This window comes from Colossoma macropomum, unplaced genomic scaffold, assembly GCF_904425465.1.
Source record: "Colossoma macropomum unplaced genomic scaffold, Colossoma_macropomum, whole genome shotgun sequence".
NCBI classification, from domain to species: Eukaryota; Metazoa; Chordata; class Actinopteri; order Characiformes; family Serrasalmidae; genus Colossoma; species Colossoma macropomum.
The window spans coordinates 31,365,091-31,380,371 of record NW_023494792.1 but is presented as its reverse complement, the minus strand read 5'-3'; the positions used below and the strand labels follow the sequence as shown (position 1 = coordinate 31,380,371).

The 15,281-nt window shown below is 40.5% G+C and overlaps 2 gene segments (V, D, J or C); one reads left to right on the top strand and one right to left on the bottom strand.

Moving 5' to 3' along the window:
* Positions 1 to 1,232: 1,232 nt before the first annotated feature.
* Positions 1,233 to 3,699, bottom strand: LOC118812132. The segment is given in 2 exon segments: positions 1,233 to 1,691; positions 3,154 to 3,699. Coding segments are annotated over 2 exon segments (360 nt in total).
* A 7,041-nt stretch (positions 3,700 to 10,740) lies between these two features.
* Positions 10,741 to 11,225, top strand: LOC118811172. The segment is given in 2 exon segments: positions 10,741 to 10,789; positions 10,897 to 11,225. Coding segments are annotated over 2 exon segments (378 nt in total).
* Positions 11,226 to 15,281: the final 4,056 nt, after the last annotated feature.

Here is a 15,281-nt window from a genome sequence, read left to right as displayed (position 1 = left end):
CTTAATCACTTTTGAAACCTGAACTAGTGCTGAAACAACATCAGTGCTACCGCTCTACTATGAATCAATGTATATTCCACATGAACACTGCCAACGTTACAAGCTGGTGAGTTCCATCCTGTGGTCAACTATAAATGAATGTATTGTAGCGAGTTCAAAAAACATTTGCATGTTAATTCCAGGTTTTGTTTTCCAGCATTTATTCACTGGGTTTATTTTGCTAAGGACTTTTATTTGAGTGGGCGGGGGTAGGAACCTCCCCGGGGAGCATAGTGTGGCCAGGAACAACTGACAGAGGACAAACTGTTAGAGAAAAACTTGGCTGTGGCCAACAACAGCTGGACAATAAAGCAACATGATTGTGCGAAAACCTTTAATAGTGGTAAATACTACAGTATATTCAAAGAAATCGTGTTCAGTGTTAGAAACTGGAGACTTTCTCTGATAACGTTGATCCAATACAATATTGATATTGACATTTCAAACTCGACCAAATTGATGATTCTGATGGAAGATTATGGATCAATTATGGATCAAAGTCACGCTGCTATCTTGGGGTGTTATTTCACCACTAGAAAAACCAGCATGGCTGGTCACCAGCTGAACCAGCATAGGGTTCCTGTCAAAACCTTGCACCTCATTTTTCAGTTTTTGGCATAATTTGAAAATGCCTGTTGCCCTTTACATTGTGTGTAAATTTCATGATGAATGGACCAAAAGAAATGACCCAAAATGACTTGGAAAATGTCTGATCACACTGATTTACATTAAAAGTAAAGTCGTTCTTTTTCTTCTCCTGTAAAGTTACCATTTCAGAGATACGAGGTTTTGTTCTGATAACAACATTATGTTGTTATTTGAATGCTGGAATGCCGGTCAACCAGCATGACCATGATGGTTTACCAGTCAAAACAGCACCAGACCAGGACTAGACCAGCACTGGACCAGTGTAGACTGACATAGACCAGCTAAGACCAGCCTAAACCAGTTTAGTTCAGCTAAGACAAGTCTAAAGCAGTTTAGACCAGCTAAGACCAGCCTAAACCATTTTAGACCAACATAAATCATTTTAGACCAGATATGACCAACCTAAACCAGCTTAAAATAGCTTAGACCAGCATAAACCAGTTAGGCCAGCTTAGACCAGCATAGGTAAATCCAAACTAAGGTCGTAATCAGAATCATAATGCAATTGATTTATAAAACAGTGTAAAGCAGAAACTAGAGCACTGTTTCAGTTTTTGAAGGAAAGCTTTTATTTATAAGGCAAAGTTTCACACATTTCAGCACTGAAACACATTTAACACATCTAACTGACGGCTGTGCTAAATGATCCGATCTTAGCAAAGCGGAGGTGCATTTGTGAGGTCACAGGTCAGAGCATTGGTCTGCGCTCACTGTCTTGCGGACGGTAGGCTGGGAGTCCTTGGTGGCCTCACAGGTCACTGTGTTCTTCAGCCACTGCTGCTGGCTGAGGGTCAGGGTGCTGCTCCAGCTGTAGAGGCCGTCGTTCTTCTGCAGAAGCGCAGGGCTATGACTGACCCCCGACTCCAATGAGTCACCGCCCACCTTCCAGCTCAGCTTCCAGTCTGAGGGGAAGCCCCCGCTGCCCACACAGACCAGAGTGGCCTTTTCCTGATCCTGCTCCACGCTGGACGGGGGCAGCACCGTGAGGGTGGGTGCCGTGTCACCTAGGAGACACACATACACAGTCTAAAGCTCTGATAGGTGGAGACAGCTATCAATCATTCAGCCCAGAGAAACAGGTGGAGTCGCCACAGGAAGACACTGTGTTTCATTTCTCTCAAACCACACAGAGCAGAACTGAGTTCAGTCGAGCATAAAAACACATTCAAACTGCAGCCTGTTTATTTCAAATATATCTGACCTGAATTACAATATTTCATAAATGATATTGTGTCCTGAACGTATTACTATTGGACTTTAATAAAAGCATTAAGAACAATGTGCAGTATTTTCTACATAAATAACCCACTTTTCACAAATCCATCTTATCACTGATTGAGCAGTGAATGTAACATTAATATACTGATTACGCAATAAATACTGATATTGAAAAAGTAATAATAACATAAAAATAAAATCTAAAATGTAAAACTGTGTTATAGAGCTCAATCATACATGTTCAATAGTTTGGAATCACTTGTTATAGTAAATTAATTTTCTTAGTTTATGCTGCACTGTATTTTTAGAGGTTTTATTCAACATTTCTAGATTTCTTAGAACAATAAGTAGCTGAATAATGATAACTTATAAATAATATACTGTAAATATCTCTTCAGATTAACTTTTGTGTCGAGTTATCTGACTTGAGATTTGATCTTTTAATAAGATTAATTCTGTATGTTATTTCATTATAGCTTTATTCCCGATGTCATGCAGCTTCAGTTATTTTAGGATCTTCTACAGCTCTGTTTATCATTCTGGACACATTCAATATTTCTTCATTTTTATTTACAGCTTCGTTGCATTTTATGAATTGTGTTTTGAACAGAAGCAGATTAGAATCAGTTACTAGACAAACCATTTTCTTTTATATGGTTGAAAAATGATTCCAGTTGTTGAAACAGCAACAATTGTATTCAATAATTTGAAGACCCCCATCCTCCACATAGACTATGCTTAAATATGATATGGTTCTGCACATTTTAATGCATAATTACTGTTTATTATCTAAATTAAACATTAATAAAAGCATAAAATATAAGTTACACAACTGTTTCCATGTTTGATTCCCCCCTAATATCTTAAATTCAGTGAATAAACAGTAGCTGTGCATTAAAATGTGCATTAGTGTGTCATTCGGCCAGGGGCGCCCAGACTTTTGCACACAACTGCACAAGCTGTTACAGTCTTTTAAAGAAATGCCTGCATGTCTGTTATCTTTAGTAACATCTACACTAGATTAAAGTCTGGACACTATTCAGAACTGGATTATTACACAAGGTGAACTTTTAACTGAGAAAGACTGACACTTCAAAATAAGAGCGTCACTGTAAAAACCTCAACACTGAATAAATATTAAACACATATTGAACAGTTTTCTCCTCTCATCTAGTTCTACAACAGACCCAAGAAATGACTTTGATTCTGAATGGATTATGTTGCTAATAAAGAAAGTTAGTTACTCACGTCCAACTGACAGTTTGGTTCCTCCACCGAAAGTCATCCACAGTGATACAAACTCATTCAGCAACTGTACAAAAACCTCCTGCTCTAAAACACCACACTGTTCACACAGCACAGCCTCACTGTGCTCAGTAATGAGGGGAAAACAGAGCTCAGCTCTCAGTTTACATGATGAATATACACTAAAATATAATACTTTACTATTTTATTTATTGTTTTTATTCTTTGTTTATTTATTTTCGCCTACTTTTATTTAGTAGTCGACTGAATGCAGAGCTGAACATCATTCTCAAACACTTTAGTCTGAAATCTTTTATTAGAAGTTAAAAATTCATTACAAGTTAAAATTAGAAGTTAAAGTTTACTGACTAACCAGAAACCTTACAGAGTCAACACTGACATCTAAATACTGGAACAAATGTTCATAAAACTATTATTCCTTAAACACAAATCACTCCATCAGAATAAGACAAATAGTTCCTCTATTTCTCCAACAGACTCACAGAAAACAAGACTACAAACACACTCAGACAAAGTTTTTAGAGGAATTAACTCACTGCTATTGTCGCTTTCCTTCACAATGATAGACAGAGAGTAGAAAAGGACCAAACTTATCAAATAAAGGCCATTTATTTCTTATTTTACATCATATATCGCCCCCTGGTGGTTGTGCAGAAGAACCTCACACTGGTTTGTTAAGGGATTAGTTTAGTTCAGTGATTGTAAAGAGAGCTTATCAGCCAAGATTTGACTGAAATACTAAATCTTAACTTTAAGCCAGTGTAGGATTTTGGAAAGGTGTAAAGAGTTGTTAGGAAGGAATAGTAACTAATTATGAATCAACTGGTTTTATGAGTATATAAAGACTTTAAAGAAATACTATGTAATATATTTTCTGTACTAAATCATAAAATTACCATTAAATGTCATCAGAAATGAAGAAAACATGCTAAATTGAATTCCTGGCTTCTCCGACAGCAGAGCCACAGCCAATTTCCATTCTGGAGTGGAAAGTCTGTTTGTGTTTTGGTCTGTGATCCCAGTCATTGCCTATTTCTTAGTACCATTTCAACACCTCAGGTTGCCAGATATGAAATAAACTAGCAGGCAAACACAGAGAGCTGTAGCCATGGAAGCAAGCTAACGAATAAACTCTATCCTGACCTAAAAAGACTCTGCATCCTCCTAAAAAGCTCCATGACCAGAGACGTAGTAAAACGCGAGTAAATATTGGTGATGTATTTGAAAGATGGAGACAGCTTAGAGCCCAGAAGGACTTTAAGACGGTTGCCTAGTTGGCTGATTTTCTCCTGAGCAGGTGAGCATTGAGCTCCAGCTGAGGTCAGTTAACCTTAACTAATTCATCACGGCTGCTTGTAGGAATGAGCATTTTAAGTCATTTTAACATTTGAGTACTCGGATTCATGCTCTGTGGTCCATGTGCAGCTGGGTTATCAAGGCAGATGAGGCTGAAGTTGGCCTGCTTAGTTGTGCTAGCATGTGCAGGCTAGGCTAGTGAAGCTAGCATGTACCGCCAATGTGCCTTAAATCTCATTCTCTCATAGTTTACACTGTTTCAGTGTGAGTCGTATTTTCAGTCTGACTCTCTGAGAAATAACACTGAATATTGCATTGAGTAAAACATGCATTAATCTGGTAGACTTAATAAAATGAGATGAAGTGTGTTAATCAGTTTATCTGTTTATGGCTTTCTTTTCTGTTTTTGCAATGTTGGAGAAACTTAACACTGACAATAATCTCATTCAACCTAAAGAGAAACTGTTGAGCATTTTTGTGAAAGTGTGAAAATTTCAGATGCTGTTTATTTTGCACGTACATGTCAGATTATAAAGAGGTGTATTTTTTCATGTAGTTTATGTTTATAAGGTGATTGACAGACTAAGCAGGAGGTTCATCAGCTCCAGCTGGGTTAGCATCACTAACTGAATCACAGTCCACTGCAGTCACCAAGTAGCTTTGCTTTTGCCCCCGCTGCCCACACAGACCAGAGTGGCCTTCTCCCGATCCTGCTCCACACTGGACAGGGGCAGCACAGTAAGGGTGGGTGCTGTGTCACTGAGATTTGACTGCAATACTAAATCTCAACTTTAAGCCAGTGTAAGACTCTGGAAAGGTGTAAAGAGTTGTTAGAAAGGAATAGTAACTAGTTATGAATCAATTGGTTTTCTGACTATATAAAGACTTTAAAGAAACAATATGTAAGATATATTTTCTGTACTAAATCATAAAATGACCATGATATGTCATCAGAAATTAAGAAAACATGCTAAATTGAATTCCTGGCTTCTCCGACAACAGAGCTACAGCCAATTTCCATTCTGGAGTGGAAAGTCTGTTTGTGTTTTGGTCTGTGATCCCAGTCATTACCTATTTCTTAGTACCATTTCAACACCTCATCAGCTCCAGCTGGGTTAGCATCACTAACTGAATCACAGTCCATTGCAGTCACCAAGTAGCTGTGCTTTGTTGATAAAGCTTGTTCTGTAAAGCTTGTCCATCTTGAGGGTGAATCATGGTTTGGTCAGTTGGTTAAACAGTTCTTTGGGCCTTATATAATATTAATTGTACATATTGTATATTTTTGTACTGCGTTCTGTAAGATTTATTTAAATTGAAAGAAGTAGCATTACTGAGTCAGAGGAATAAATATGCTAAAAATGGTGTCTGTGCTGCTGTGAGTCGCCCTGTAAAACATGAAATAATCATTTAAAATTCAAAGACGTTGGTTTGGATTTGGTGGGAGTTTTTCAGACCATGTTACAAGTCTTTACATACTAACATTACACACATAAAGGCTTAAAAAGAAGGTCCAGATCAGATCTCAAAGGAAAAAAATCAACATTAAATTGATAAAGATGTGATGACAATAGCAGATAATGCATTCCTATCCTGGGACGACACATCCTTCACCAAGTTTTGACTGAGTTTTCTTTGAATTCTCTTTCAATGCACTCATAATCGTCAGATTCATCTGGGCTTCAAAGCATAACTGGCCATACAAAATACTGTTCTACACAATGCCTGCAATTACACATTTAAATTCTCACGTCTGCCGTTCTAGAACTCTCTGTGATCATCAGCCACTTCCATCCTGTAAAAAAAAAGAGAGACAGAAGCACTGGAAGAGGCTGAAGAGAGATTTTGAGTAATTAAATCCATAAAGTACTTTATATGGACAAACAGCTGTGTTGTGATTGTCATTTAATAAAAAGAAAAGAAGCAGAACTGTAAAAATCTTTATACCACAACTCACAGTTATAAATTAAAGAGAGCAAAGATGGTGAATTCAACAAAAACGGCCAACAACAACCTACTGGCAGAGGTAACATTATTTCTATTATTTTAATTAGAAGAGTGAACGATGCAGTGCAGATCAGATGATCTACAGAAGTGAAATTTGTGGTGAAGTTCTGTTATGAAGATATTTACATAGACAGGAGACACAGCCTTCACTCTGACCATCAGTGGGGTCCAGCCTGAAGATACAGGAGATTATTACTGTCAGAGTTACCATTATATCAGCAGTAACCATCTGTTCACACAGTGATACAGAGCCGTACAAAAACCTCCCTCAGTCACACTGTACAGAGGCTGCACTGCTGCAGTGGGACCTCCTGCAGGTGCTGGAGTTGGAGGCTGTGAATATATATGAATATTTACTAAACTAGAATATGTATTTTATTTATTTATTTATTGCTTCTTCTTTAATTAGTTGCTACTGAATGCAGAGCTGAACATCATTCTGGAACACTTTAGTCTGAAGTTTTTCATTAGAAGTTAAAAATTCATTCTTAGTTAGAACTGGAAGTTAAAGTTTACTGACTAACCAGAAACCTTTCAGAGTCAACACTGACATCTAAATACTGGAACAAATGTTCATAAAACTATTAATCCTTAAACACAAATCACTCCATCAGAATAAGACAAATAGTTCCTCTATTTCTCCAACAGACTCACAGAAAACAAGACTACAAACACACTCAAACAATGTTTTTAGAGGAATTAACTCACTGCTATTGTCGCTTCCCTTCACAATGATAGACAGAGTGTAGAAAAGTGCCAAACTCATCAAAACAAGGCCATTTATCCACTGAACATTATGAGATCGCCCCCTAGTGGTTATGCAGAAGAACCTCACACTGGTTTGATAAGGGATTAGTTTATTTCGGTGATTGTAAAGAGAGCTTATCAGCCAAGATTTGACTGAAATACTGAATCTTACCTTTAGGCCAGTGTAAGACTCTGGAAAGGTGTAAAGAATTTAGGAATAGGAATTTAGGCAGGAATAATAACTAGTTATCAATCAAATTGCTTTTATGAGTATATAAAGACTTTAAAGAAATACTATGTAATATATTTTCTGTACAAAATCATAAAATGACCATTAAATGTCATCAGAGATTAAGAAAACATGCTAAATTGAATTCTTGGCTTTTCCAACAACAGAGCTACAGCCAATTTCCATTCCGGAGTGGAAAGACTGTTTCTGTTTTGGTCTGTGATCCCAGTCATTACCTATTTCTTAGTACCATTTCAACACCTCAGGTTGCCAGATATGAAGCAAATTGGCAGGCAAACACAGAGAGCTGTAGTCATGGCAGCAAGCTAACAAATAAACTCTATCCTGACCTAAAAAGACTCTGCATCCTCCTAAAAAGCTGCGGGAAGTGCTGCGCGAGCTAGGCCTGCTAAGATCCACGGCGCTGCGTGAGCCTGCTGGCCGAAAGCAATGCGCGAGAAGGCGTAAGCGAGGCAAGCGAGGCGGGGTGCGCGCTAGGCTAATGGCTAACCCCAGACGACCAGCCGTTCCATCGCTTCTTCTATCAAACGTTTGTTCATTGGAGAATAAACTGGACTACCTCCGGATTCAGCGGGCTACCCAGCGTGAGTTCAGAGACTGCTGTGTTTTCGTTTTTACGGAGACATGGATGACGAGCTCAACTCTGGACTTTTGTGCTTCCGTGCGGACAGAGACGCTGAGCTGTGCGGCAAGACCCGAGGAGGGGGACTGTGTGTTCACATCAACACTGAATGGTGTAGAAACGCGGCGCTAGTCTCTAGTCACTGCTCACCGCTGGTGGAGTTTGCGATTGTCAGAGCCAGGCCATTTTATTTGCCAAGAGAGCTAGCTAACTATGCTGTTCGGTGTACATAGCTCCCAGTGCTAATGCTAACGCCGCATTGAACGAGCTGTACAGCGCTATCAGCGATCTGCAAAACACACATCCAGACGGACTGTTTATCGTTGCTGGAGATTTTAACCATGCAAATTTGAAGTCAGTACTCCCCAAATTTCACCAGTATGTGGACTTTGCAACCCCGGGGGGGGCTAACGTGCTGGATCTTGTTTACACAAACATCCCCGGCGCGTACAGGGCTGAGCCCCGCCCCCACTACGGCTACTCAGACCACATCTCTGTGATGGTCATTCCAACATACAGACCGCTCATCAGACGTGCCAAACCAGACCAGAAGCAAGTCAGAATCTGGCCACCAGGAGCTATCTGTGCTCTTCAGGACTGTTTTGAGCACACTGACTGGGAGATGTTCAGAGAAGCAGCAACCTCCAGGGACTCCACCAACCTGGAGGAGTATACAGAATCAGTGACTGGCTACATCAGCAAGTGCATTGACGATGTTACTGTCTCCAAACTCGTCACAACTCACCCCAACCAGAAACCATGGATGACTGCAGAGGTGCGCATGCTACTGAGAACCCGTGACAAGGCTTTCAAGTCAAGGGACAGAGCAAGCCTCAGGATAGCAAGAGCCAAGCTTTCCCGGGCCATCAAAGAGGCTAAGCGTGCCTACTCAGAGAAAATCCATGAACATTTTCAAAACACTGCTGACACATGGCGCATGTGGCAGGGCATCCAGGCCATCACCAATTACAAGTCATCTCCACCTGCTTGTGACAGTGATGCCTCCCTTCCAGACGCGCTGAACAACTTCTACGCTCGGTTTGAAGCACAGAACGGCACGACAGCGAGGAAAACCACACCTCCTCCAAATGAACAGGTACTGTGTCTGACCACAGCTGATGTGCGGAGAACTCTACTCAGAGTCAACCCATGGAAAGCACCAGGATCCGACAGTATACCGGGCAGAGTGCTCAGAGATTGCGCCGCACAGCTGGCTGATGTTCTCACGGACATTTTCAACATCTCTCTGAGCACTGCAGTCGTTCCAACGTGCTTCAAGTCCACCACCATCATCCCTGTGCCGAAGAAGTCTCCAGTGTCCTGCCTCAATGACTACCGTCCCATTGCACTCACTCCAATCATCATGAAGTGCTTTGAGAGGCTTGTCATGAGGCACATTAAAGACCAGCTTCCTCCCTCACTGGACCCACTGCAATTTGCATATCGCCCCAACCGCTCAACAGACGACGCCATCTCCACCACCTGGCTCTCACCCACTTGGACAATAAAGACACTTATGTCAGAATGCTATTCATAGACTTCAGTTCAGCATTCAACACCATCATCCCTCAGAAGCTGATTGGAAAACTGAGCCTGCTGGGCCTAAACGCCTCTCTCTGTAACTGGGTCCTGGATTTCCTGACTAAGAGACCTCAGTTAGGCACCGGCGCCCCTCAGGGCTGTGTGCTCAGTCCGCTGCTGTTTACCCTGCTGACTCATGACTGTGCTGCAAAGTACAGCTCAAATCACACCATCAAGTTTGCTGATGACACGACTGTGGTGGGTCTGATCAACAAGAATGATGAGTCAGCGTACAGAGAGGAGGTGCAGCGGCTAACAGACTGGTGCGGAACCAACAACCTGTCTCTGAATGTAGACAAAACTAAGGAGATGGTTGTTGACGTCCGAAGAGTGCGGGGTGACCACGCCCCACTGAACATCACTGGCTCTGCTGTGGAAATCGTCAGGAGCACCAAGTTCCTCGGCGTCCACATCACAGAGAACCTCACCTGGTCCCACAACTCCAACTCCATAGCCAAGAGAGCCCAGCAGCGCCTCTACTTCCTTCGGAGACTGAAGAAAGCTCATCTCCCCCCTCCCATACTCACAATGTTCTACGGGGGAACTGTGGAGAGCATTCTGAGCAGCTGCATCTTCGCCTGGTTTGGGAATTGCACCACTCCTGACCGCAAGACCCTACAGCGCATAGTGAGGACAGCTGAGAAGATCGTCGGGGTCTCTCTCCCCTCCATCATGGACATCTACACCACACGCTGCATCCGGAAAGCCACCAGCATCGTGAACGACCCCATCCATCCCTCACACAGACTTTTTTCACTACTGTCGTCTGGCAGAAGGTACCGGAGCATCCGTGCCATCACTGCCAGACTCTGCAACAGCTTTGATCCTCAAGCAATCAGGTTTTTAAACTCACAAGGACTGAACTAAATCCCACACACCTCTTTTGATGCTCTACTTGCACTATCTATCTGGAACATTGCTGCCAATACTGTGTTTTTTTACATAGACAGGAGACACGTTGCTCTGAGTGCTCCATGCTTCAGTGCTCTGGGAGAGTTTATAGTGCTGTGAGTTTAACACTTAATGACTGAGAGCTGCTACAGCAACTGCTTCACCCACAGCAGCCATGACTTTAATCCCCATCTTCATCTGGACACTGATCTTCTGGACTCAAGGTCAGAAACTATTATATATTTCAGTTTTAGAGTGACCTGTCCTGGACATACTAGGGACTTGTACTTATATATATCTATGTAAAATGAGCATGTCTTTTTCTCCACAGGTCAGGTGACTGTAACTCAGACTCCTGCAGTGAAATCTGCTCTTCCAGGAGACACAGTCACCATCAGCTGTAGGATCAGCACTGCAGTGTATTACTCCAGCTCATATGGCCACTATTTACACTGGTATCAGCAAAAACCTGGAGAAGCTCCTAAACTCCTGATTATACTTGCGAATCAGCTTCAGTCTGGTTTTCCAGCTCGTTTCAGTGGCAGCGGCTCTGGATCTGACTTCACTCTGACCATCAGTGGAGTCCAGCCTGAAGATGATGGAGATTATTTCTGTCAGAGTTACCATTATATCAGCAGTAACAATCTGTTCACACAGTGATACAGAGCCGTACAAAAACCTCCCTCAGTCACACTGTACAGAGGCTGCACTGCTGCAGTGGGACCTCCTGCAGTTGCTGGATTTGGAGGCTGTGAATATATATGAATATTTACTAAACTAGAATATTTATTTTTATGTATTTATTTAATTAATTTATTTATTTATTGCTTCTTTTAATTAGCTGCCACTGAATGCAGAGCTAAACGACACTCTCAAACACTTTAGTCTGAAATCTTTCATTATAAGTTAAAAATTCATTCTTAGTTAGAATTAGATGGTAAAGTTTACTGACTAACCAGAAACCTTTCAGAGTCAACACTGACATCTGAATACTGGAACAAATGTTCAAAAAACTAATATTCCTTAAACATGCAGCTTCAGTCTGGTTTTCCAGCTCGTTTCAGTGGCTGGGGATCTGGGTCATCCTTCACTCTGACCATCAGTGGAGTCCAGCCTGAAGATGATGGAGATTATTACTGTAAGAGTTACCACAGTGGTGGTGTGTTCACACAGTGATACAGAGCTGTACAAAAACCTCCCTCAGTCTGACTGTACAGAGGCTGCACTGCTGCAGTGGGACCTTCTGCAGGTGCTGGAGTTGGAGGCTGTGAATATATATGAATATTTACTAAACTAGAATATATATTTTTATTTATTCATTTATTTGTTTATTTATTGCTTCTTCTTTTAATTAGTTGCTACTGAATGCAGAGCTGAACATCATTCTCGAACACTTTAGTCTGAAGTTTTTCATTAGAAGTTAAAAATTCATTCTTAGTTAGAATTGGAAGTTAAGGTTCACTGACTAACCAGAAACCTTGCAGAGTCAACACTGACATCTAAATACTGGAAGAAATGTTCAAAAAAACTATTAATCCTTAAAACACAAATCACTCCATCAGAATAAGACAAATAGTTCCTCTATTTCTCCAACAGACTCACAGAAAACAAGCCTACAAACACACTCAGACAATGTTTTTAGAGAAATTAATTCACTGCTATTGTCGCTTCCATTCCAGAGCAGAAAGTCTGTTTGTGTTTTGGTCTGTGATCCCAGTCATTACCTATTTCTTAGGACCATTTCAACACCTCAGGTTGCCAGATATGAAACAAATTGGCAGGCAAACACAGAGAGCTGTAGTCATGGCAGCAAGCTAACAAATAAACTCTATCCTGACCTAAAAAGACTCTGCATCCTCCTAAAAAGCTCCATGACCAGAGACGTAGTAAAACGTGAGTAAATATTGGTGATGTATTTGAAAGATGGAGACAGCTTAGAGCCCAGAAGGACTTTAAGATGGTTGCCTAGTTGGCTGATTTTCTCCTGAGCAGGTGAGCACTGAGCTCCAGCTGAGGTCAGCTAACCTTAACTAATTCATCACGGCTGCTTGTAGGAATGAGCATTTTAAGTCATTTTAACATTTGAGTACTCGGATTCATGCTCTGTGGTCCATGTGCAGCTGGGTTATCAAGGCAGATGAGGCTGAAGTTGGTCTTCTTAGTTGTGCTAGTATGTAAATGCTAGGCTAGTCAAGCTAGCATGTACCACCAATGTGCCTTAAATCTCATTTTCTCATAGTTTACACTGTTTTAGTGTGAGTCGTATTTTCACTCTGACTCTCTGAGTCGTCTTCTCACAGTGGAAGGATGGACAGAAACACCTGTGGATGTTTTCAGATCTGAAGCAGCTTGATTTTCTTCTCTCTCTCAAAGATGAAAGTTTTAAGTGCTGTTTATCTGATGGGGGCAGGGTTGTTGGTCTACCAGGTCATGCATGTTTGTTAGGAGTCCTTGTTCTCCTTATCTTTTAATCATTTTTACATTCTAGTTTTAAAAACTCCTAGTTTACACTTACTTTCCTTTCAGTCAAAAACAATACCTTTCACTTACTGCCCTTTTGACTGGAAATAAAATAAATGAACGGTGTCTCTGATTCAAACACATCAGTGATCACCAAACAGTTCATAGAAGATCAGAAAGATCTAACTGTGCTGAAGGAAGCTTAGAGCAGGAGATCAGACTCATTATCTGAACAGAGTTATTAAACACAAGCATTCACTCTTTGCTGCCCAGCACCGATCACCTTCACTCAAACCTGTACCACCAACAGTCCAATTCAAATTCCATAAATAACATTTAAATACTTGAAAAGTTCTACATGGATCTATGATGGATTTCTTCTACGTAACGACAAAATCCTCCTTGTAAATTTCCATTATTTTAATGCACAGCAAAGATGAAAAATCACAAATTGATGATTAGAGCAGTGAAATGTTGTTGTTTAAATACAGGTTAGCCTAAAATTACAAAGCACTGCTTTCAGTCTTTATTTGCATGTCAAATACCATCCAAACTTTTTGGAATTGGGTTTGTACATTCACAGCGTGTTATTAATTTCAAGTTATGTTTATTGTTCATGTTCAAGCTCCAGCTGTTTAACATTGCTAGATAACTGACCCTCTTCTTGTCTGTCCTCATTGCAGTCACAGACTAACCTGACTTTATTGGTAAATAAAGGGCCAAACATAATATTTATTGTTCATATTGAGAGAGAGATTATTAGAATTCTCATGACTGTTTATTACATCACAGTGGCTGAGTTTTGTAGATGAAGGCACTCTATTATTACAAATAAGAATGAAGGTGACTGTATTTTAAGTGGCCCTTTGTAGATGATTAATAAACTCGTAACAGAGTATCAGTAACACATCAACAACATATCAGTGAAATACTGTAGGATCTGAATACATTGAAGTAAATATCTTGAAGATGTTCTGTTTACAGCAGTACTTAAGTAGATGTATTGTTGATATGTTACATGAAGTAGAGTTAATATGTTATTTTCTTTATGCAAAACCTAACCTTACCCAAAACCTAACCCTGGCCCTAATCCTAGCCTTAATCTTAACCTTAACCTCAACCTCAACCTCACCCCTAAGCCTAATTTTAACACTCACCCTAACTTTAACCTCAACCCCAAACCTAGTTCTAACCCTCACCCTAACCTTAACCTCAACCCCAAACCTAGGCCTAACCCTCACTCTGGCCCTAATACTAACCTTGACCTTAACCTCGACCCAAAACCTAAGCCTAACCCTCACCTTGGCCCTATTACTAACCTTAACCTTAACCTCAGCCAAAAAAATAATAATTTTAACCCTCACCCTGGTCCTAATCCTAACCTCAACCTCAAACCAAAACCTAATCCTAACCCTCCCTCACCCTGGCACTAATCCTAACCTTAACCTCAACCCAAAACCTAATCCAGTGAAGCTCCAGTTACATAATGGTGTCAGTGTGTCTATACTGGCTTGTTGAGGATGTTGAGATGGTTGAGAATGTAATAATCCCAGGCTTATTACATTCTAAGGTTTATTATTCAGTAACTACAGGGACTTCATTGCAAACTGGTTGAGCTTTTCTTAGGTAATAGAAGAGTGTAATAAACTTTGGGCCTGCCGGTGGGCCCTGTCCATTTTTAAAGTGTCACTGTGTTTTATCATGTTACCCATTCTGCCCAGGTTTATTCTTTAACAGTTTCACAATTGTCTTTGGATTATTTTATTTTTTAACATTTATTCATATTTTCTATGATACAATAAACTCAAAGTTCTGTACAGATAAATCTTCTGCCCTAACTTCAGTTCTGCCATCATCTAACACAAATGAAACTGTGCAGAAGCCAACTATTATTCACAGTGTGCTCACTGTCTCTTCTGCAGGCTAAGCAGTGAACAAATCAGATGACAGTGCATCAGAATTGTTCTTTGAAAAGTAGCTGTAACTGAAAAATAACTGGTTTATTCACCTCTTTATCCTCAATGCTGCCATGATGCAGGCCTTCTTTCCCTATGTGTCTATGTGAACATCTCCTTTATCTTAATGCACAGTGAACAAGAAAAAAATCCCAAATGGATGATTTACAGAAGTGAAACTTCTGGTAAAGTTCTGTTATGAAGATATTTACATAGACAGAAGACACGTTGCTCTGAGTGCTCCATGCTTCAGTGCTCTGGGAGAGTTTATAGTGCTGTGAGTTTAACACTTCATGACTGA